Source organism: Silurus aristotelis (assembly GCF_946808225.1).
Source record: "Silurus aristotelis genome assembly, chromosome: 16".
Lineage (NCBI taxonomy): Eukaryota > Metazoa > Chordata > Actinopteri > Siluriformes > Siluridae > Silurus > Silurus aristotelis.
In genome coordinates, this window is record NC_139589.1 from 13,030,047 (window position 1) to 13,055,976 (window position 25,930).

The window sequence follows — 25,930 nt, forward strand, 5'->3', positions numbered from 1 at the left end:
CTAAACATTATAATTATGATTTACAACATTATAAACATTTGGCTCAAAGGACAAGACACACATTACACTTGAAAATGATTTTATTCACAATAGTGTTCCACATAAACATTTAATACTCAGTGAACCAAAGTGAAATGTATATAAAATGTAAGCTCTTTGGTTGATGATCAGTTATAAATCCAAGTTTGGGTACAAATATAGACTTTAAATGTCACAGATTAAGCTTTTCTCTGTGTAAATATTGAATATAAATCAAAATTTACAGTAGACTTTAACATTCACCTTCATGATGAATTTCCAATTGTATCCCACTGCACTTCATGGTAGCCAACTTGCACAGATTCATGGTCTGCTGCCTAAAAGGCTTTAGGATATTCACACAGTAGGCTTTTCCCTCAGTCGTTAAACAGTCCCTGGGAATTTTGCAGTGACAGATATCCAAAGCTGTGAATAAACACAAAGAAACATATACAGCTGTATAAAAATACAAGAGAGAGTATAATGGGTGTCACAATTAGGAATTAGCCAAGGCATTAGTTACTCAGTGATGTATGGTACTATTTTAGCTGCTCTAATTTCTATGTTAGTGTACACTGTACAGTATTAGCTAGTCAATTTGCTATGCTATTGCATTAGCTACTCCAGTAGCTATATTGCTTTATTAGCTACCTAATAGGCTTTGCTTGAACATTAGCAAGTTCTCATTAGTTATATTACAATATTCACTAAACTATTTGCTGAACTAGTATATTAGCTAATACTTTATCTGTGATAGTATTTTAGCTAGTCCTTTGATCATATTTACCAAAAAAAATACAAAGATTGTTACAAAAATGTTGAAGGAAGATATTAATCTAGTTGCACAACTTAAAAGAAAGGATTTGATTTGCCGCACTGAAAAGCCTCAGCATTCAATTAACATAGACCTAGTGTTCAACAGGTCACTCTGATGTCATTTGTTCAGTTAATTATTGTAGAGAAATAAGAACCCATGCATGCAGAAGTGTGTTTGGCATGAGAGCAGATGTACCTGTGCAGATCTCCCACTCGTAACAGGTGTCTAATCCACATGGTTCCTGCACCGAGCTCTTCTGAGAAAGGCTGGCCCTGAACACGGCCCAGTTCACGCTCCCTTTACATGGGCCATCGTTAATGAATTGCAGCTTGTCTCCATGGCAACGGTTGGCGTGAAAGGAGCAGATGGACATCATTGCGGCACTGCCTTTTGTCACGTCCAAAGCACAAACATCGTCCTTATACTTCCTACAAGAGATTAATGGATTTTCCAAAACACACTGATAATGTTAAGGCACACACTTAAAAAAATTGCTTTACAGTATGATCAAATCTAAACATGCGCGAACATGAACATGAACTCTTTTTAATTTATTTTTAGGAATATATTGTCACATTGCTTTAAAAATTTTTATATTTCTAGTTATGTATAATCATCACCCTTCATTTTTCATTCTTTTGTCTAAGAAATCAAAAAATACAAAATCCTCTATACGCGTTATATGTATAAATTTCACTCCTTTTTTCAGTGCGTCATGTCCATGTGAATGAACTGCTACTGTAGAAACAAAGAAGTATTAGAAATTACTCTAAAAAGCTAATTATTATTAACATTTGTGTTAAACTGGAACTTGTGTCAGTACTGCAAGAAATATGCAAGAAAATAAATCAAATTTATTGAATAGAATTCATATATTAGTATATTAGTCAGCATGCAGTATTTAATTAGAATTTCTCTCATCAACATATTAATCTATTTTATTTTAAGTCTTTGACATTTACACTAAAGGTTTGAAATATAACCTACAATGCTTTGTGAAAAATGTGGCCTTCACTTAATCTAATTTATATAAATGTATTTATATAATATTACTATATCATTTATAAAAACATTTATACAAATATATTTAACATTTTACAAAGTAAATGTGTCTTTTACAAATAACAAATCACTAAAACGTTTGTTATATGTGGGTTATAAATAAGCTATATTTATATTTTTTATTATTTTATTTATAATAATAACCTATATGTGTGTTATAAATAAGCACTCACCTGCAGTCTTCTCGAGGAATGCAGACACATGTGGAACCCATGCGGTGTTGTCCCAAGGGACAGCTGCTGTCTTGTTTAAAGACCTCATCTATGGTAAAATAATAATGTCTATTATTTTTAGAAATTGTAAAAGCAGCACACACCTATAAATAGGTTTCCCCTGCAGGATATGCTTTAACCATATAAAACTTTTTAATGAAAAAAAAAAAAAAAAAAGTCAAATCAAAACAAACAAAAAAGTTTGTTGATGTTAAAACATGTGTACTATGTATAAGAAGAGAAAGGAAGCTTTTTAGACATTTGTCATCATTGTGTCCTTGACCTTGTTTGGATCATTTTATGGATCTAATCAGTTGGTTGTGGTTTACAATAATAATTATCACTAAAATCTTATTGAACAATTCATTCTTGAGATATCCTGCTGAAATCTCAGGTTAGACAAGGGAAATAAATGAAATAAATTGAAGTAAAATAAATGACAAGTTTACATATGTAAAGTTTCTACCTTACATTATGTTTAGTTTGCTTTTTGGGAGAAGCATTAAATGACCTGTGTAGAAGCCTGCAATAGTAGGATTATTTTTCAAATGTGGCTTAGAGGTTATGCCATAATTAACTACAGTATTCCTAAAGAGCCCCATGATGTGGTGTCATGTGTTGTGGTGTAGTGTTGTGTTACTTAGACTATATTCTGAAATTGCTGGAAAAGATACAGTTGGGTTACCATTATACAGTTTTCTTATAACAAACTTTTTCATGCTTCCAGCATTTTTATTTTCATGTCGTGTCTTCAGTTTACTGTATAATGGAATAGTGCATTTTACTATAAAAATATCAGTACCTTTACCTGATTTTAACCAAATTGTTGAGTTTTCTGTTCTATAACTTTTGTCTAATGTTTAATTGTTGGTAAAATAAAAAAAATTCAAAATCCCTCTATTATGCATGCGCATTCGAGCACGATTTCCATCTAGCTATATCATCTATGCCTTGATGAAGCATACGCATGAAAGATTCGGTTTCAAAGATGTCGTTTTTTTCCAACAAATTGAAAGTGATCTCATTTTATAGTCTTAATTTTTGTTGCATTTTCTATAAGCTGTTAGATACATGCTACAGTATTTGTGGAACTAATTACCCCAGAGTAGCCAATGTTAGCAACTTAGAATTGTACAATATTTTTGACCACTGTGCCCTATTTAAAAACATTCATTTAGTTTAAATTAGTTATCTGAATTTGTTATATATACATTCGATAATTATTTATTTCTCTAGAAAATGTTAAGAATTTTTAACCATGGATTGGCACGAGTAAACCTGGTTTACTCGATCATGGTCTATCATGATTATCTGTAAAGTGACTTATTTAATATTCAATATTCAATAACAACTCTACAGAAAAGTGTAAACTAGCTTTTATGATACTTAGGGAAATAGTTTAATTGTTTGGGAATAATGTGTTCATAAAAATAGTTTGCATGCTTATTATATTAAGATAATCTTCAGGCCGTGCGAAACTAAATAAAAAAATGTACTCTAAAAATATACTTTGTATGTACTCTAAAAATGTACTCTAATATACTAGTATTTTAGTTAAGTTACTAGGAAAGAATTAGCATTTTTTATTTATTTGTTTTACTTTTGACTGATTAATAAACTTAAAGAGATGAATGAAATAATGAACCATCACTATTTAAACACAGTCTGTTAAGAATTGTTCAAGGATGTAGATTTTATTATTACCACTTTTGCAGTGTATGTTAGTAGGAATGGACGGGTCCCAGGTAAGTGCCTCAGTGCAGGTGTAGTAGCGTGGTCCTGATAGGCTCATGGCTCTGCCTGAGCAGCTTAGAGAGAAACTGGAACCAATACTGTACTCTTCTTTGATGGGGCTTATCTTCACATCATTTGGCAGATTAGGTCTGGAGCATACCCTCTCTGAAAAAAGTGAATTCAGAATCTAGATCTTAAAGGAAAATTATCAAAAGTGACTAAGTACTTTCTTATAAAATCATACAGAGTACTTTATTTTTTTACATAATTTGTTAGCATTTACCCATAGCCTTAGAACAAAACATAAGCAGCCAAACTTGGATGTCAAACATATCATGCTTGTTCATATAATTTTTACCATTTGCTGATAACTAAGAGATTATAGACGTACTGATGCAGCTGCCCTTTGCCTTCTCCCATTTTCCATCCTGCCGACACCGAATGATCTGGAAACCTTTCAGCTCATAACCAGTGAAACACACAAACTCCTCAGGATCTCCATAATCATATACACGCTTGTTAAACTAAAATAAAAAAAAAGGAAAAGAAAAGAAAAGAAAAGAAAAGAAAAGAAAAGAAAAGAAAAGAAAAGAAAAGAAAAGAAAAGAAAAGAAAAGAAAAGAAAAGAAAGGATTGTGAGATATACTGGTCACAAACATTTGTCAATAATGAGTACACTTTTTCAAAACATTTTAGTTAGTCCTTTTTTACCAACAACACAGAACAGCAATGAATCTTACATCCAAAATGCAGTGAAGCTTAATAACAAATTTTACATACACCTCAAAATCAACTTAATCAAGTTAGAAAACTATTTTCTGTTTTCATTCTGTAATAATTCACAGAACCTTTGAGGAACATTTTTATTTTTTTATCTGTTCTTTGTGAATCTAAACATTGTGTGTGTGTGTGTGTGTGTGTGTGTGTGTGTGTGTGTGTGTGTGTGTGTGTGTGTGTGTGTGTGTATGTGTGTGAGTGTGTGTGTGTGTGTTTGTGTGAGAGAGCTAGAGAGAGTGAGAGTGAGAGAGAGAGAGAGAGAGAGAGAGAGAGAGAGAGAGAGAGAGAGCTAACTCTTAGATGACTGTTGGCAGGAGGTCTGGGTTTGGCACAACCAGTCGCTCCCGGTGGCAGAACACTCTCAGAGTCTCCTTCATACGTAAAGTCATCATCATTGATGCACACATCCTTCCTATAAGAAATAAATAAATAAGGATATAGGAAGTGCTTTAGAGAATCACAGCTACATATTTCCTCAAGTTGCTGTGTACACTTACTCTTGGAAGATAGAGATTTTGCACTCTTCCTGCTGACGAGCTAGGCCCGGGCAGGGTTTACCTCCATTTTGGGGAGTAGGGTTGCTACAGGAACGGGTGCGGCTCCTTGTTAAGCTCCCATCACAAACACTCCAAGAGCTCCAGCAGGTCCAGTAACCATCAACTGCCACTACACATGAAGAAAATAGCACACATGCATTTAAAAGAACTCATCTGTACCATTATATAATCTAATATTGTAAATCATTCTTCTGTTTGTTTCTTTAGTGGAGATTTTATGTAGAACAGAGGATTTCTTACTAGAACCACTGCACCTTTAGAAGACCCTTAAGTAGCCCTTTTTAAGCACATTGTAAAAAATAGTTTACAGTACTTTAAATTTATTATATATATATATACACACACATTCAATTTGCTTATTTGCAGCTGTAAAATCTTTAGTAGACAGAAAATGGTGTCAGCACCCTTTACACTCTGCAACCTAACACTGGCATAACCATGTCATAAACACATCATAAACTAATATTTTTATTAATCAAGTTAGAAAATGTGATGCATTATTACATCTTCTACAGCAAAGGTATATTGATTAATCGACCTCTTTGACTTCATTCTATATTAATGATGATATAATCACCGCATCCCTAAGTCAGTTATTTTAAGTGCTTAATAAAAAAATAAAAAAATAAAACCTGAGTTGTAGTCCTTAGCTTGTTTAACGCAGTTGTCGCCGAAGGTTCCAGTCTGGCATATACACACACACTCTGTTCCTGACAATGTGGGACGACCATTATTGGGACATGGGGCACATTTACATGAATCGAAGGATTGCATATACTCAGCCATAGCCCTCCGCATGTGCCGCCTCTTAGTCACAGCACAGGGAATGCCACGCACAAGATCCAGCATGGGCTTCAGCTGGGTAAAAATGTATAGTAGAAAGTATAAATCTGACATGATAGACTGACTAACATTTTTTGTATGTTTTTTATTCAAAAGCAGGATGCGTGTGTGTTCAGTGTGAATATGTTAATTATTAGAGGCTTCAGGGTTCTGCACAGTTCCATGATTTGATTGCCTAGAAATAAACTATGGTTATATTTTATCTATTTTTAAATCTGAATTTAATATGACTTCATTTGAGTTGCTGTACTTTTAAACTGCATATACATAAAATAAAAAACAGAAATTAAAAAAGTGGCTGAGAATAGACAGTTTTTGCAGCAGAACCAAAAGTTTAGGGATGGTAGGGATGGAGCTGGACCTGATCAAGTACTGCAACAATGCTGAACGCTAAAGGCAAATCAACACCCCCTGGATGTTTTGTTTGACTCCACCCAGGTAGAAGGAGCTGGATCTGTGTGTAAGTTTGAATAATAAAGTTAAAACAAACCTCATAATCTATGAGATCGGGGTTGTCTATGGTAGATGCAATCCAATCCTTGTAAGTCGTGCTGTCTGGTCGAGATCCTTCCTTTTCCCAAGTCAGAGCTGCAGCATACTCTGATCTTCCTCCCCTCACTGATGATATGGATTTCTCAGATTTCTGCATAAATGATCCTGAGGAAAATATCAATATGATGCTTTACATATGCAAATGTATAGCAAAAGAAAAAATTTGAAGTCTACCTTAAAAAAAAAAAAAAAAAAAAACGAATGTCCTTTATTCCAAATGTAATCAAGTGTTTCATTTTAAATTTTAATTAGTTATACCTGAACTGTGACTGCTAGTTTTTGCATAATTGTGAAGATTTTCAATATGAAATAATTATTATAAATAACAACAATAGAGCTAAAATAAGCAAGTGCTAAAAAAAAAGAAAAAAGAAAAAAGAAAAGGATGAAATATGTAAGAACAAAAATTTAATTTATCATTAAATTAATAGGTAAAGATAAAGTGGTAATGTAGGAAAATCTGGGGGGTTATAGCTCAGGGGGAAAAATGAAATATATAAAATATAATTACAAGTAAATAATTGCTAATTAAATGTTAACATTTGAGAAGGACTAATTTACAAATTCTGTTACAAAATGTCTAGAGTGAAGGATTTTTTACAGTTTGGATTATTTACTAATTTACTAATTGCAGTGTCACTGCTTCTCATGTATTTTGCTTCTGGAACAGATAAATATTCTGTGGTTGCTGATCGTAGATATCCATGTGGAGCCTATTCACTTAGAGTTTAGATACATAGATTATAGCTTGTGAAGATCTTTAGGGTGCAAGCATCCTAGTACTAATGGATACATTAGGTAAGAGGCAAAACCGACAATACCTTCATATTTTATAGTTTCGGTGGTTTTTCCATGAGTTTGACTATGTGAACTTGTAAAATAAAGGAGGAGGAAGACTGAAAATTCATCTTTGATGTTCTTAGAGGACTGCGCCATGCTAAAACCTGAAAATAATAAACAATAAAAGTGACACTGCAAGAAAGAACATTTGGTTATTTATTATATCTCAGCTATGCCATTGTGTTAAATACCTTCAGATTTGAGCTGTTCACGATCATATTGGAAAAGCAGATCATACTGCCCTCCTATTGTACCAGAACTTAAGTAGTGGGTTCCATAAATCTCGAAGATCTGCCTGTAAAGGGCATAGTTGTATTCCAGAGGCAGGTTGTTGAGGAAGGTCAGAAATGGGTACGAAAGGTATAGGTCAGTTGATTTTGTTTTAAAAGTGGCCGTGGCAATAACCTGATGAATATGGATGTACGCAGAGTCCTGCAACACAGATTAGAAACATTTTCTTATAAGAATATATTTGAATGTCAATAAAATGTTTTTTTATTTACTTTTTATTTTTCAGGTTTCCTATCATTTCTCAATATCACTCTGGCATAATTACTTTTTATAACTTCTTTTAATATTGTTGTATTTTGTTAGCATTTTATTTATTCATCATCAAACAAATTATCCTAATCAGGGATTAATTAATGAATGGAATACATTCGTAGAGTAGTAGTAGTAATAATAATAATAATAATAATAATAATAATAATAATAATAATAATAATAATAATATTAATAATAATAATAATTATTATTATTATTATTATTATATATATATATATTTATTTATTTATTTTTTTTTTTATTATTATTACTATTATTATTACTAATACTATTACTATTACTATTAACGCATTCACAGAAACACCTAAACAGTCACAAGAAAGAAATGCAACTTTAGGCAAACAAATTCAAGAGTAAACTGTAGATTCATTATGTGTGTGTTTTGACCACAGACTGATAAAAGTCTTTGGAAGAGAATGGGCATTGAGGTGTCAAGATTATGTAATTTTGAAGTCTATCAAATAATTGTGATGAACAGGTGGGACATGCTCTAGATCCAGTGGCACCCTAACCAGGATAAAGTGATTATTTAATGAATAGTTCAATTAAACCCTCATTCGAATAAGTGAATAAAAACATTTTACTAAAGTGTCGATACAAAAATACTTGTAAGAATATTAGTAATCATGATAATGAGCAGTGTGACACCTATTTACCTTGGATATAATTAGGTATAATTTATGAAAAGAAAATGGTTTATGTTTAATGTATTAGTAACTAAGCCTTAATAAACAGTGGTTTAAGCAGCATTGCAGCATTGTAGATTATAATTTTGAAACTCTTACTGTAACATATTACCTAACTTTCTTTACCTTTTTTTGAAATGCCTTCAGTTCTTCTTTGAAGGAATTTCCCTCATGTGATTTTTGGAAGGAGCCGAGCAAGATGGGTACTCCCCAGCCTGAGTCCATTAGAATATCTCCAGTATATGATTTCTGACTAGACAAGGTGATCTCATTTGCTTGCGCGGGTGGGCTCTCCTTAATGTCCTCAAGTTGTTCCACCTGATAGATCAAAATTAAGGGAGAAATAAAAGTCAACACAACTGTCAAATAAATAAATAAATAAATAAATAAATAAATAAATAAATAAATAAATAAATAAATAAATACAAATGGGTAGAGACAAGCACAGTTAAAGATAAGAAATAAACTCACTTGTATGTTATAGATCTCAATGTTGGCTGGGATGCGGTAGATTTTTCTGTTTTCTCTGCTGCGGTTTAAGACACATTCATCCCCTAAGAAGGAGTTGTCTAGGACAGCAGCTCTCTTCTTCTCTGCAATAACATCAAACCTGGAGTCCAACAAAATAAATCAGCTTTTACATGAATAATTTTGTAAATCAGTAAAGTTTCCATAATGAATTCATCTCACATCTCACACTCTAACTTGCTTGACAATTCTATGATGTTTAAATCATGAGATCTGTTGTCCAGATTATTCTTACCCATTTCCAATTAGATCCACTCCAGGAATTATGTAAAAATTTCTTTGTTCAGGACACACATAATTAATTTTTCCACAATTCTTCTCATCAGAGTTGTCCAGGCAGTCATTCTGGCCGTTACACTCAAGGTTAGCTTTTATACATCTGCCTGTTGAAAGTTTATTGAAAATAATTATTTTCTGTAGTATGGATCTTCAGTGAAATTAAACTGTGTGTGTCTTTGTGTGTGTGTGTGTGTGTGTGTGTGTGTGTGTGTGTGTGTGTGTGTGTGTGTGTGTGTGTGTGTGTGTGTGTGTGTGTGTGTGTGTGTGTGTGTGTGTGTTTTTCCTGCTCCAACACAACTCTAAAATAACTTGAACTTTGCTGATTGGTCAAATTATATGAGGTGGAAACAGGGAAAACACAAAACTTCTCCAGGGTTCTAACAGCGGAAGACCACACTGTGTTTCAAACATGTCAGCAAAGCTCACAAGTTCTTTATTTTCTGTCCACAGAAATGATTCTCACTGAATTTGTTTTTGCATAATTTATTGTAAACCATTGAGGCTGTTGTGCATGAAAATCTGAATTAGAAGCTGCAGTGGGAACATGGTCAAGTACCGTTATCACAAGTGAATTTGTCCTTGCAGTTGAGTTTTTCAATTGCGCATTCTTTAGAAGGATGACAAGGTAGTTCCTCCATCAAAGGTTCATTGCAGTCCTGTCCTCCAAACTGGGCAGGCCTCTGGACATACCTGGTTCTAAACTATTGAAAAACAACATCAAGACATGAAGAAATGAGGTAAAATAAAGGGAAAAAGAGAGAGAGAACAAAAGAGAGTTTAAATTGATTTTTACCCACAATTTTTTTGGCACAGGGTGAACACTCTGACCAGGGTCCAAAACTAGTCAGTTCGCAGTTTATAGGACATGGATCCACGTTACATGTCCGGCGCTCATGTGTTTGACACAGCCTTGCACAGTTGTGCTTGTTCCAGTAATCATCATACTGGACATTTCTGTCAAATAGTCAATACAATTTTCAAGAAAACTGGGATGATACAACTCAAGTTAAAAATGATACGTTGAATCGAGCATACCTGGTACGTTCCTGAGTCCCCTGCTCACAAGTCTTAGTGCAAATGGACCACGAAGTCCATGAATAATGATCACAGTGACAGCCAAAAATGGCTGTGACTGAGGCCAGGATTAAAAGGAATGTGAGGAGGAACCTGATGTGACCCATTAAAGCACAAATTCTAAAGGAGGGCAGATTTGGGTTAAATACAGTAGAGATTTTTTCAGTGGCATATGCCTAGTACATGAAGTTTCAACATAGAAGTTTTACACAACGCTGTATTACTTAAAATGCGATTAAAATAACTGCAGAATAAAAAAATTTTGCAAAAAAAAAAAAAAACTGAATATTTAATAAAATAAAATGAAATAAAAAGGAGAATAATAAATAATAGAAATTAAATCAACAATACAAAATAGAAATATTGTTACAAGTATAAAAATATATGAATTTAAGTGAAATTGAGATTGTATAACGTAAAAAAAAGTACAGCTGTGCAAAATATGCAATTTAATGTGTGTGTGTGTGTGTGTGTGTGTGTGTGTGTGTGTGTGTGTGTGTGTGTGTGTGTGTGTGTGTGTGTGTGTGTGTGTGTGCGTGCGTTTATATAAATTATACAACAATACTATTGTGCTAATTATGTGCTAATTATCAGCATAATGTTTGAATTCTAGTTCTGACAATTGTTTACAGCTACAGCACTAGTTCACAGTTCATAATTGGGAGGTGAGTGCAATTGCATTTTTATTTCCTAGATAAGGTAAAAAAAAAGTGTTCGGATGGGTCTGAGCTGACAGGAAGGATAGAAAGCACTCAAATAAGATACAACACAAATAAGAACTATTTACAACCATGGTAAATATATAAATGCATCTAAGAATGTAGTTTAACCCAATATTGTAATGGAGTTCTTAATAATTTGGTTGGTCAGTATCTTAAATGGAAAATCTCAGGTCTCCTCTTGTGTATATATTATAACAAGGGAAGAAGAAATTATTGTACCTTAAAATAGAAAATTGTTTTAGGTCCTTGTCCAATAGCTTCAATATTTTGCTTTATTTGTGTGCCCTGTACTTGCAACTTTTGAGACAAGGGGACTTGTGATTTCTTTAAGCCAATTTAATTTGAATAAATTGACTAGAAAATCTCTGACATTCAGAATTTGGTAGAGCAAGTTGAAGATGACTTCAGTTTCCTTCAGTGACCTCCACCACCAAGTCCTAAAGCTAATTTGTATTTCTGAAATGTAGTATATGGTTTGTGGACACTTAACCATTTACACCCATATATACTTTTTAAATACCATTATATTATAGTAAGCATTGTAGAAGCAAGAAACGAAGCACAAAACATGCATTGAAAAGTAAAATGTATGCACTCGAGAAGAAGAACAGTGTGATTGACAAGAGAAGAACAGAAATATACAAAGGAGAAGTTCACACTTTTGAGCTAAATGGAAACATATGCCTTAGAGAAGTACAACAATATGATTTAGAGGAGAAGTAAAGAAACATGAATTAGATATGCTTTTTAAAATGTTAACAGAATGATAATAAATAATCAGTGACTTACCAAATACTGTAGACTCACTTAATATGTCCAGATTAGCTTTGTGTTCAATGCCCTAAGCTGTTTCAAATAATGTTTATTCACAGTTCATTGCTTTCACTGGTCCTTTTCACAAGATGTCCCACTGCAAAGGTTAGACTTAAAGAAATGACCATTGACGCAAGAATCCAGAGTGAATTATTACCCTGTCTATGTGTCCTTCCTTTTCAACTTTCTCCCCCTCATCCCCCGGCCCCTTATCCAACAGGCCAGCCCTCAATTTACCGTAAATCCAGCAGCTGGAAGCTCTCCTCCTGGTTCTACTCTGCACAACCTCTGACCTCTGACCCTCTTGGACATCCGTTGTTAAAATGAGAGAGGGGGACGTGCAGAGAGGTTGAAACACTCCACCATGAAGTAATTTATCGATCATAATTTATGAACAAAACATTTTTACCATCTCAAGTTTTTTGTTTTTGTTTTTTCCAATGGAGCTAATTAGGTAATAAAGTTTATACACTGCAGTGAAAAAAGTATTTGCCCCCTTCCTGATTTTTTTGTCTGCTTATTTGTCACAGTTAAATATTTCATATCTTCAAGACTTTTGGGCAAATATTCTATGAACTGATGAGACAAAAAAAAAATTATTTTTGGAAGGTGTGTCCTGTTACATCTGGTATAAAACTAACACAGCATTTTATAAAAAAAAATAATAATAATAATAAAATAACATGATAGATGGTGTTAATATGATGATCTGGAGCTGCTTTGCTGCTTCAGGACCTGGACAACTTGTCATAATTGATGGAACACATTCTGAACTCCACAAGAAAATCCTGAAGGAGAATATTTGGCCATCAGTTCATGACCTCAAGTTCCATCACACTTGGTTTTTGCAGCAGAAAATGATTTAAAACACACCAGCAAGTCCACCTCTGTATGGCTCAAAAAAAAAATAAAATTAAGGTTTTGGAGAGGCCTAGTAGGTGTCCAGACTTAAATCCAATAGAGCTGCTGTGGCATGTTATTAAAAAGGATGTTCTTGCTTGAAAACCCTCTAATGAATTCAAACCATTCTGCAAAGAAGAGTGGTCCAAATTTCCTCCACAGCAATGTAAAAGACTAAATGCCAGTTGACAAAATGCGAAATGCCAAACACTTGATTGCACTTGTTGCCACCATTGGTAGTACAACCAGTTATTAAGTTTGGGACAATTCTTTTTTCCACATAGATCAGCCCTTCACATTAAGAAGTAGAAAAAGGTTGTTGACCCCTGGTATAGTAGCTGTGTAGTATAGTATAGTATAGTATAGTATAGTATAGTATAGTATAGTATTGTATAGTATAGTATAGTATAGTATAGTATAGTATAGTATAGTATCGTATCGTATCGTATAGTATAGTATTGTATAGTATAGTATAGTATAGTATAGTATAGTATAGTATAGTATAGTATAGTATAGTATTGTATAGTATAGTATAGTATTGTATTGTATTGTATAGTATAGTATAGTATCGTATCGTATAGTATAGTATAGTATAGTATAGTATAGTATAGTATAGTATAGTATAGTATAGTATTGTATAGTATGGTATAGTATAGTATAGTATTGTATAGTATAGTATAGTATAGTATAGTATAGTATAGTATAGTATAGTATAGTATAGTATAGTATCATATCGTATAGTATCGTATAGTATAGTATTGTATAGTATAGTATAGTATTGTATAGTATAGTATAGTATCATAAAGTATAGTATAGTATAGTATAGTATAGTATAGTATAGTATAGTATAGTATAGTATTGTATAGTATAGTATTGTATAGTATTGTATAGTATAGTATAGTATAGTATAGTATAGTATAGTATTGTATCGTATAGTATAGTATAGTATAGTATAGTATAGTATAGTATAGTATAGTATAGTATTGTATAGTATCATATATTATAGTATAGTATAGTATAGTATTGTATAGTATATTATTGTGTAGTATAGTATTGTATAGTATTGTATAGTATAGTATAGTATAGTATTGTATAGTATAGTAAACTATAGTATAGTATAGTATTGTATAGTTTAGTATTGTATTGTATAGTTTAGTATAGTATAGTATAGTATAGTATTGTATAGTTTAGTATAGTATTGTATAGTTTAGTATAGTATTGTATAGTATAGTATAGTTTAGTATAGTATTGTATAGTTTAGTATAGTATTGTATAGTATAGTATAGTATAGTATAGTATTGTATAGTATAGTATAGTATAGTATAGTATAGTATTGTATAGTTTAGTATAGTATTGTATAGTTTAGTATAGTATTGTATAGTATAGTATTGTATAGTATCGCATAGTATAGTATAGTATAGTATAGTATAGTATAGTATAGTATAGTATAGTATAGTATTGTATAGTATAGTATAGTATAGTATAGTATAGTATTGTATAGTATCATATATTATAGTATAGTATAGTATAGTATAGTATTGTATAGTATAGTATTGGATAGTATAGTATTGTATAGTATTGTATAGTATAGTATAGTATTGTATAGTATAGTATTGTATAGTATCGTATAGTATAGTATAGTATAGTATAGTATAGTATAGTATAGTATAGTATTGTATAGTATAGTATTGTATAGTATTGTATAGTATAGTATAGTATAGTATTGTATAGTATAGTATAGTATTGTATAGTATCGTATAGTATAGTATAGTATAGTATAGTATAGTATTGTATAGTATAGTATAGTATAGTATATTATAGTATAGTATTGTATAGTTTAGTATAGTATTGTATAGTTTAGTATAGTATTGTATAGTATAGTATAGTATAGTATAGTATAGTATAGTATAGTATTGTATAGTTTAGTATAGTATTGTATAGTTTAGTATAGTATTGTATAGTATAGTATAGTATAGTATTGTATAGTATAGTATAGTATAGTATAGCATAGTATTGTATAGTATAGTATAGTATTGTATAGTTTAGTATAGTATTGTATAGTTTAGTATAGTATAGTATAGTATAGTATAGTATAGTATTGTATAGTTTAGTATAGTATTGTATAGTATAGTATAGTATTGTATAGTATCGCATAGTATAGTATAGTATAGTATAGTATAGTATAGTATAGTATAGTATTGTATAGTATAGTATAGTATAGTATAGTATAGTATAGTATTGTATAGTATCATATATTATAGTATAGTATAGTATAGTATAGTATTGTATAGTATAGTATTGTATAGTATAGTATAGTATAGTATAGTATAGTATAGTATAGAATAGTATAGTATTGTATAGTATAGTATAGTATAGTATTGTATAGTTTAGTATAGTATTGTATAGTTTAGTATAGTATAGTATAGTATAGTATAGTATAGTATAGTATAGTATAGTATTGTATAGTATAGTATAGTATTGTATTGTATTGTATAGTATAGTATAGTATAGTATTGTATAGTTTAGTATAGTATTGTATAGTTTAGTATAGTATAGTATAGTATAGTATAGTATAGTATAGTATAGTATAGTATAGTATTGTATAGTATAGTATAGTATAGTATAGTATAGTATAGTATAGTATAGTATTGTATAGTATCATATATTATAGTATAGTATAGTATAGTATAGTATTGTATAGTATAGTATTGGATAGTATAGTATTGTATAGTATTGTATAGTATAGTATAGTATTGTATAGTATAGTATTGTATAGTATCGTATAGTATAGTATAGTATAGTATAGTATAGTATAGTATAGTATAGTATAGTATAGTATTGTATAGTATAGTATTGTATAGTATTGTATAGTATAGTATAGTATAGTATTGTGTAGTATAGTATAGTATTGTATAGTATCGTATAGTATAGTATAGTATAGTATAGTATAGTATAGTATAGTATAGTATAGTATTGTATAGTATAGTATAGTATAGTATATTATAGTATAGTATTGTATAGTTTAGTATAGTATTGTATAGTTTAGTATAGTATTGTATAGTATAGTATAGTATAGTATAGTATAGTATAGTATAGTATTGTATAGTTTAGTATAGTATTGTATAGTTTAGTATAGTATTGTATAGTATAGTATAGTATAGTATTGTATAGTATAGTATAGTATAGTATAGCATAGTATTGTATAGTATAGTATAGTATAGTATTGTATAGTTTAGTATAGTATTGTATAGTTTAGTATAGTATAGTATAGTATAGTATAGTATAGTATAGTATTGTATAGTTTAGTATAGTATTGTATAGTATAGTATTGTATAGTATCGCATAGTATAGTATAGTATAGTATAGTATAGTATAGTATAGTATTGTATAGTATAGTATAGTATAGTATAGTATAGTATTGTATAGTATCATATATTATAGTATAGTATAGTATAGTATAGTATTGTATAGTATAGTATTGTATAGTATAGTATTGTATAGTATTGTATAGTTTAGTATAGTATAGTATAGTATAGTATAGTATAGTATAGTATAGTATAGTATTGTATAGTATAGTATAGTATAGTATTGTATAGTTTAGTATAGTATTGTATAGTTTAGTATAGTATAGTATAGTATAGTATAGTATAGTATAGTATAGTATTGTATAGTATAGTATTGTATTGTATTGTATTGTATAGTATAGTATAGTATAGTATTGTATAGTTTAGTATAGTATTGTATAGTTTAGTATAGTATAGTATAGTATAGTATAGTATTGTATAGTATCGTATAGTATTGTATAGTATAGTATAGTATAGTATAGTATTGTATAGTATAGTATTGTATAGTATCATATATTATAGTATAGTATAGTATAGTATTGTATAGTATAGTATTGTATAGTATAGTATTGTATAGTATTGTATAGTATAGTATAGTATTGTATAGTATAGTATAGTATAGTATAGTATAGTATAGTATCATATATTATAGTATAGTATAGTATAGTATTGTATAGTATAGTATTGTATAGTATAGTATAGTATAGTATAGTATAGTATAGTATAGTATAGTATAGTATTGTATTGTATAGTATAGTATAGTATAGTATAGTATAGTATAGTATAGTATAGTATAGTATAGTAGCTGATTTAGTCTTCACTCTCCAGAAGACCCGGTGTGCCATCAGTGTTCCAGTTCATCACAAAAAAAGTGTTTTCACTTTCTGCATTTTACTCACTTTTTCACATTCTAGACAATTGTGGGTATTGAGTTTGTAGCAACAGTTTGTTGACTAACCAGATATGGTTGTGATTATTAGGTGCCCACATACTTTTTGCTATAAAGTAAAAAAAAACTTTGTTACAAATTATATACTTACTGTATTTACCTACAAATCCCTTTTAACACTTAACTCAACTTAACTCACATAACTCAAACTTAAGGCTACACTCCTTAGCAAGTGGTAGCTCAATGGTTGTGGGTTACTGATTAGAAAGTCATGGGCTCAAGCCACAATATAACCAAGCTGCCACTCTTGTGTCCACGAGCAAGGCTCTTTCTTTTCTGTGCTCCAGGGGTGCTGCATCATTTGGTATTTAATTGTTGTAAAGTACATATGACAGGTCAAAAGTCTCTTTAACGTAGTATGATGCTAAAGCATTTGGAAACCCCAAATGGCATAATAAACTGTATTTGTTATTGTGAGTTGCCAGTTGTCGTACTCCAGCAGTACAAACAAAAGCTCAGAAATGATCAGTCCTCAAATTAAATGTCACTTTCAGAAGGTCACTGCTTTACTGCAGTCTGGAAGAATTTTCCATACACAACTGCCACCAATGTTTCATTTTTTTCACATTCTTTCTTAATTTGAGCTTATGATGGTTTAGGTGTCTAGTTTGCATGATGCTAAATTAACAGCTCGAAGCCTACATTTTATGTAAAATGCATTAGTATTGCAGTTGCAATCTTGGTCTATGTATTACATTTGGGAAAAGTGAGGAAACTTAGTGAGGCACTTTATCTATGGCCTGAAAATTCCAGAAACTTCTACTTTCAGTTCTTTCAATAAAAGTATCAAATGTATGTAATGTTTAAAACTGGAAAGATGAACATAAACATCTTATAATAAAAAAAAAGAAGTTTATTATCATTATAAAATGGCCTTTACATGATGAATGTTGGACTCTATGCATACCAATATACTGGACATTAGAAGCATGCTGCAGACTCTCATAAAACACACACAAATCACACAAATGAATGTTTAAAACATCCAGAGAACAGGACATGAATAATCTTGAGCTTTTTGTATACATTACACTGTATTATGTACATAAATCTATTCTGTCTTCATGTTAATAATGAAGAAGTAATGGCTTTAGTGCAGAGCACTTGTGTGCCCTTAAAAATGAATTGTAATTGTATACTTTTTACCCATTTATGGAAGACTAAATAAGAAGCCTTGCACAGTGACCGAACTAAACTGGAGTAAAGTCATGGAGCCTGCACTGAAAATCGTTGCATATGTTCACTCTCGCTGAGGACAAACTTCCTGACTGCAACTTGGGACAAAGACGAGTATTGAGGAAATAAAACAAGGACCAAAAAAAGGAGTATTATATTTACAAAATACAGTATGTCCGATTCTAGAGTTTTCTTTTCAAGACATGTTCATATACGTACTGTACCACAAATGACAGAAAACAAAAGGACAATCGACAATAAAAAAGGTAAGGTTTTGATAAAAGCCTCTTTAGTGAATTCAGAGGCTCAGCAGAGTGGGACAGGACAGGTTGAGGTGGGCAGCATGGTGGACATGGCAGAATGTTTAGAGAATAGGGTAAATGGAAAATGGATGGCAAGATTTGGACAGGGGCAATATGGGATAGGGTGCAAGATGAGTTAAGATGAGGCAGGGTGAGGCAGGTAGCATTTCTGTTTGCACTCTAGTAAAGAATTAAGTCTGTAGTGAGGATGCTGACAGAGTTAGATTACTGTTGCACATTACAGTGAACAAAATAGACAAGTGAAACTCGAGGTCTCCATCAAGAGGCAAAGACTGTGGGTGCTTCATCCTGACACAAGGCAGCAGAGCCCAGAGAAACGCCTCTTCCTCTGCCTCACCAATGGGTATGGTGTCAGGTTCAGCAAACTGCTGTCATCTACACACAAGGGGAAAAGCCATGACAGTTTACACCCTTTAACACTACAAATGGGTTCATTGGTTATCTGTTTATAAATGGACTCATTGTTTAGCACAAACCTTGGTTCTTCAGTGGCAAAGGCATAGTCTCCCTGAGTTTGCTTAGCAGATTTCTCATCTCACGCATGTCACTAGAAGTCAAAGAAAAATATAGCAGGTTAATAGTGGAGTTGATTCTTAAGTAAAGTTTATTCTTAAATTGAAATGGTTTTTTTGACAATGTGAACAACAATTTTTGAAGTAAATCTGATGTTTGCTTTTGCAACTAATTAAATCTGGAGTTTTCATTTACAACTTACAAAATATGATATAAAGTCGCTGAAAAAATTTTTTTTTGACTGAATCTGGATCAGATATTTTCATGTTTAGTTTCTGAAGATTTTACTTTTACTGTCAATCCTATCAGGAAAATAATGCAATTACTTATTTTAATGCCATTTCTTTTTTTACACTGTTGGTCGGATAACAAGAAAAATAATACATAACAGCATGTCGGCCAATTTTCTATTATCAAGAAACATTTCTATAAATAGGATGTGATTCTTGCATTTTGACTAATTTGTGCAATTACCTGAAATCTTGATAAAGTTTTATTTAAATAATAAATCATATAAAACGTTTAGGGTAGCTTCTAACAACTCCATTAATGCACAGAGCTCATTTAAGTAAATACCTCTCTATGTTTTCAATATCTGTGCACACAAGCCAGGATTCATGAGGGAAGTCGATAGGTGATGAAGACCTGTCCTCCAATATTGGGACATCAGAACTTTCATCCACCCTGCAGTCTGCATTTGACTCAGGGCACGGCTCGTTTCCTGCAGGAAGCAAAAAGGTATAGAGAGCTATACCATTAGACAGTTTTGAGGTGTTATTGGAAAAGGGGACATCTATCTATCTATCTATCTATCTATCTATCTATCTATCTATCTATCTATCTATCTATCTATCTATCTATCTATCTATCTATCTATCTATCTATCTATCTATCATTTGTACTGTATGTAGAGAGAGTATGCAGAAAATCTACAGGAAAAAGGCCATTTATTTCAAATCAAAGGCAACAGAATAATGTTTGGGAATATTGTTGCTTTAAACCTGGTAATTAGAGAATCATCACCATAAAACATAATAGTGACATCTGCTGGTTAAACGCATGTACATGCCTTAAACCCAAAATAAATATAGTGTCTAACTTCAATAATTTAATAAACTCACAAGTACTTGCATATAGTGTGATTTTATAAAAGTATTTGAAAAAAAAAAACTGAACTGAAATATGTTGTTTTTTTCCGCAATTTTCCTTTTAGCATTTTTGCAAAAACATATGAAACAGAAATAGAAATTTGACAAGGTTTTTTTTTTTTTAACTGCCAAAAACAAGAATAAAACTCATGGAAATATGATGCTTTAGGAATATAATCAGTGATGAGATGGTGTGCTAAAGTGTACTGGCTATTACTGTTGATTTGTTGACAGCAATTTGGTAACAATTCAAATTTTTTGCTTCTGTGTAGAACAAACAAACAAAAAAACATTTAATTTGCATGTATCACTTAAGTTTAATAAGGCAAGGTTCTGTAAATATGCAAACACTCACTTCACATTTAGCTTTGGCAAACCTTAAGCCAATTAAAATTTAATGAGATTTCGAACTGTAGAAACCAGAGAACATGGGAAGAACATGCAAAAAATCTCCACATAGGGTGTAACCCAAGCAGGGATCCTATTATCATCATTATTATTTTTATTATTCTTATTATTATAATCATATCAGTGTGACAATAGGAAATGTAGCCAGAATTTAAACTGAAATAATGACCCCCAGTCTAAAAACTTTATACAAACTTTGTTTAACTGTAATATATGGCATTATAGATCCCTTATACTGTTTTCAGTCATCCCACTCTAAATCCTATGTTACCTTAAGCTTTATATGGTCTTTTATGGAAACTAAGAACCCCTAATCACTCACTGTACTCTTAAAGTTCAATTTAATTTATTTATTTGTATACACTTTTTACAATGGGCATTGTGTCAAAGTAGCTTTACGCAGATAAAATGGTAATAAGGTTAAATAAAAGAATGTGTACGTTTATGGCAAATAAGGTAGTTCCTTATAATTGTTTATCCCTGATGAGCAAGCCAGTGGTGACCATGGCAAGGAAAAACTTCTAGAGATGGTCCTGAGATGGTCCTGAGATTTTATGAGGAAGATACCTTGAGAGGACCCATCCTCATCAGGGTGGCACCGAATGTCCATTCATTGCAGTCCCATTGTTAAGGTGTGCAGTAATAGGTGTGTAAATGCACCTATTTACTTTAAATGTAAATGTTAAAAAACCCTTTATCTAAGATTAAATGATTTCTGTTTGTATTCTTAATAACTCTGTGAAGAATTGTCATTCTAGTAGCAGTAGTGAATTAGACCTAATATAATAGTGATATCATTGTAATACTTTGACAATACACCAATTGTGCAAGCGGGTCAAGTGGACTGTGATTTCTATAATGTTTTCCTAAACCACGATCTTCTGCAGTGACTTTTGCGAACTGTATGGTGTTAACACTGCCACCTGCTGTACACGCTTTGACTAGCTTTCACCAGGCAAGACTGAGGCTGGCTGGTTTATGTTAATGTCGCCCCCTGCTGTTCTCATGCAGTACCTCACCTTTCCTGTGGAGCTGCAGCACACCCAACAAACACAAGGACTTGAGCATCTCGGTGATGTACATCTCCAAGCAGCACTGCAGCTGGATGAACAGCCTGCATATTTCAGGGTGGATCTCGCCATCCTCTGGCCTATGAATCCAGAAAGAACGATGTGTCACGTATGAGAGGGACACTTATCTGTCCAAAGCATAAAACTAATAATCACTGTAAAGTTGCCTACCCAGAGATGAGTGTGAGGTGCTGGTAGGCGCTCTGAGCCACCGTGCAACCTTTGATGCGTGTGCTGTGCATACGTGCCCTCAGAGTTGGACAGTCAGCCGTGATCTCTCCTATGGAGATGACCTGCTCACGGTGGAGTGCCACCAGAGTGTTAAACTCCTGTACCGCCTGCACACAAACACAAAGCTTTAAAAGGGTGATGATGTATAAAGCTGACAGTGACCAGCATCACACATCATTATGTAAGGTATCATAATACATGGTTTCTCTGGAAGTGTACAGTATTACGTGACTATCTCTGTGCTTTTCCAGGAAGGCTTGAAATTCTTAGAAGTCTGCTCAAGTCTAATGGTGACCTTGTGGCCATTGATGTGGCTTTATAGTTTAAAATAGAAAGATGCTTATGTTCCGTATCTGTGATGCTTGGTGTTCTCTGTACTGAGTGTTTCACCTGAACATTACTTGACATGTTACATGACATTCTGTTAGTTCACAACAATTAGACAAAACAGTCTTATTTGAGGTGTCCATTGGTCAATGAGGCGTTCTAAAAGATTCGTAATGGTCCATATGACCATGCAAAGGGTCAAACTTAGACATAAACACAAAGCATTCTCAGTGCGCTGCTAAAAACTGAATAGTTACCATCACATATCATGCTTCGATGTATCATGGTGTGGATGTGACATCTCCAGATGACTGCGTTCTAGCCTGAAAATTAATCTGCGTGAGTCACGATACTGGGAAAGCTCATTCTCCGGGGCAAATTACCCACAAAACATCTTGCTATTATTAATGAACAGATCATTTGACACCCGTAGCAGGGCATTACCAACAACCAGCCTGACAACAATCACATCAGGGTACAATCGGTCATTATAAAGCCTGTTACTGATTTGCTACAATTACCGACAAATGCGGCGGTGCGCATTTTAGGGGGAAAAAAAAAACACTGCAAAATTTGAAAAAGCCCAAGCGTGATGAAATGCGGATAAGACTGACGCGACGTGAACACTGCGGTATATATATATATATATATATATATATATATATATATATATATATATATATATATATATATATATATATATATATATTTATATATATATATAAAAGCCACAGTCTACCCACCGCTCTGCAGTGCTCCACAGCGCGGTGTCCTCCCCTGCGGGCGCTGTCCGTGCTCTCTCGCCGCTCGGGTTCGCTGCGCGCTGCTTTGCCCAGCTGAAACATGCGGCCTGCGGATCCGGGGCGGCTCTTTCGCCCGTTCGGTGCGGAACACATGCATATACGCGTCCTCGGACGAGACCACCCCCCGCGCCAACAAACGACCCCGCGTGTTCGTGCTCGGCACAAGTTGTCGGGGTTTTTCTTTTTTTTTTTCGTTTGTTTTTTTTTTCCTTCAGCGTGATGGAGAGCCGCACGGACGCGCTCGACTCCTCTGCATCTCGTCCTCGGATGAAGCGAGCGGCGCACACAGCGACCGCGCGCGCGCGCACAAACACGCTCTGTCTAACTAACGCACACACAAACACACACGCGCGCACACCACGCACGCGCATGCGCCAGTACGCTGTCTTTTGCTTGTCTTTTTAGGACGCAAGGGCCGATAAGACGAGGCAGCCTTTAGACACGACGCTGCTGCAGCACTACACACTCTGTAGGTCTGCATGCTGTTACAATATGTTAAAGGACAAATGGATTTTCCACAGTAACCATCACTGCATATTGCTTTGGCTTTCCTGCAAAACCTTGTGGCGTGGAACCGTAATAACCTGAAATGTTTTGCCCGAGCTTTCCATGTACTTTAATATTATAATGAAGGTATGCAGAAGGTTTTCTAATGGCAATGCGGCGTTGCACACATTTTGTGGACCCCTGCAACCCCCCACCCCCCTTAAACAATAGTACAATAAAATAGAAATTACATTATTTATCTTATATTGTAAGGTATAAGGTATATGTAATAATTACTTTGTAGCAAAACAAATTCATGAATCTTAACTAATAAATTCATTGATTGTCTGAAAAATAATTAGACATTCATTACCAAAACCAAAACTTTCTTTAAGAGAAAGCTGTAACAATTTCACATGCACATGCTGCCTTTTACTGCTGCTCCAAATAAAACATTATTATAGAAAGAGCTTGTACACCTCTCTCTCAGTTCCTGTCACTTTTCTTAATGGCACCTTTAACACATTATACAATTAGGGCCAGTTTTAGGACCCTTAAGAGTAAGGTAGGGCACAGTATTTTGTTATACATTCCATTGTATTGTATATGTATTGTATATGTACACTTCAGATTACAGATTATGCATTTAAACAAATGAAAACAAAATGAATAGAGAAACCATTTAAACACATCTAAACATTACTATTTTTTCTGCAAAGCTGCATTGTGGATAAATGGTTCTTTTGCCAAATTGTTTAAAATTAAGCTATATTAACATATCTTCTTTCTCCTCTTCTTCTTCTTCTTCTTCTTCTTCTTCTTTCGGCTTCTCCCATTAGGGGTCGCCACAGCAAATCATCCGTCTCCACAACCCCCTGTCCTCTACAACTGCCTCTGTCACACCAACTACCTGCATGTCTTCCTTCACTACATCCATGAAACTCCTCCTTGGCCTTCCTCTTTTCCTCCTTCCTGGTAGCTCCATCCTAAGCATTCTCCTACCGATATAACCCATGTCCCTCCTCTGCACATATTCAAACCATCTTAATCTCGCCTCCCTAACCTTGTCTCCAAAACATCCTACATGCCCTGACCCTCTAATAAACTCATTTCTAATCCTGTCCATCCTCATCACTCCCAAAAAAAACTTAACATCTTCAACTATCAACTTCAACTTCAACATCTTCATCTTGCTACCTCCAGAGCCACCTCCTGTCTTTTACTCAATGCCACTGTCTCTAAACCATAAAACATCGCAGGTCTCACCACAATCCTATAAACTTTCCCTTTCACTCTTGCAGATACTCTTCTATCACAAATTACTCCTGCCACTCTTCTCCACCCACTCCACCCTGCCTGCACTCTTTTCTTCACTAACACACTCTCCATTACTCTGCACTGTTGACCCCAGGTACCTGAACTTCTCCACCTTCTCCACCTCTTCTCCCTGCAACCGCACCACTCCACTGCCCTCCCTCTCATTCACACACATGTACTCTGTCTTACTCCTACTGATTTTCATTCCCCTTCTCTCCAGCGCAGACCTCCACCTCTCCAGGCTCTTCTCAACCTGCTCCCTACTCTCCCTACAAATCACAATATCATCCGCAAACATCATAGTCCACAGAGACTCCTGTCTGACCTCGTCCATCAACCTGTCCATCACCACTGCAAATAGGAAAGGGCTCCGAGCTGATCCTTGATGCAGTCCAACCTCCACCTTGAACCAACTGGTGTCACACTGTCCTCATACATGTCCTGCACCACCCTCACATACTTCTCTGACACACCTGACTTCCTCATACAATACCACAACTCCTCTCTCGGCACCCTGTCAGGCGCTTTCTCTAAATCCACAAACACACAATGCAACTCCTTCTGACCTTCTCTATACTTCTCCATTAACATTCTCAAAGCAAATAAGGGGTCTGTGGTGCCATACTGTTGCTCACAGATGGTCACCTCTTCTCTCGGCCTGGCTTCCACTACTCTTTCCCATAACTTAATCGTGTGACTGATCAACTTTATTCCCCTTTAGTTGCTGCAGGTCTGCACATCTCCCATATTTTTAAAAAACGGTAACAGCACACTTCTTCTCCATTCCTCAGGCATCCTCCTACCTTCCAGAATCTTGTTGAACAATCTGTTTAAAAACTCCACTGCCATCTCTCCTA

General features: G+C 33.5%; 2 protein-coding genes across 3 annotated transcripts; both read right to left on the reverse strand.

The window, feature by feature from the left end:
- Positions 1–62: 62 nt before the first annotated feature.
- c6.2 (complement component 6, duplicate 2) lies at positions 63–12,288 on the reverse strand. Of its 2 annotated transcripts, none has more exons than XM_083565063.1 (18): positions 12,055–12,288; positions 10,505–10,663; positions 10,267–10,423; positions 10,026–10,170; positions 9,426–9,573; positions 9,134–9,272; positions 8,789–8,980; positions 7,604–7,844; positions 7,394–7,516; positions 6,511–6,677; positions 5,810–6,035; positions 5,118–5,286; positions 4,915–5,032; positions 4,235–4,367; positions 3,814–4,008; positions 2,071–2,158; positions 1,031–1,263; positions 63–444 (listed from the first exon to the last, which is right to left on the reverse strand). In XM_083565063.1, exons 2-18 carry the CDS (start codon positions 10,648–10,650, stop codon positions 272–274), a joined length of 2,793 nt encoding a protein of 930 aa, XP_083421189.1. In that variant the 5' UTR covers positions 10,651–10,663; positions 12,055–12,288; the 3' UTR covers positions 63–271. The 2 variants fall into 2 exon arrangements, with proteins under 2 accessions (XP_083421189.1, XP_083421190.1); XM_083565064.1 differs by having other exon boundaries at positions 12,073–12,282.
- A 5,817-nt stretch (positions 12,289–18,105) lies between these two features.
- rgs7bpb (regulator of G protein signaling 7 binding protein b) lies at positions 18,106–23,612 on the reverse strand. Its single transcript, XM_083564275.1, has 6 exons — positions 23,211–23,612; positions 22,081–22,247; positions 21,859–21,989; positions 19,860–20,004; positions 19,247–19,317; positions 18,106–19,145 (listed from the first exon to the last, which is right to left on the reverse strand). Exons 1-6 carry the CDS (start codon positions 23,361–23,363, stop codon positions 19,054–19,056), a joined length of 759 nt encoding a protein of 252 aa, XP_083420401.1. The 5' UTR covers positions 23,364–23,612; the 3' UTR covers positions 18,106–19,053.
- Between the last annotated feature and the right edge of the window lie 2,318 nt (positions 23,613–25,930).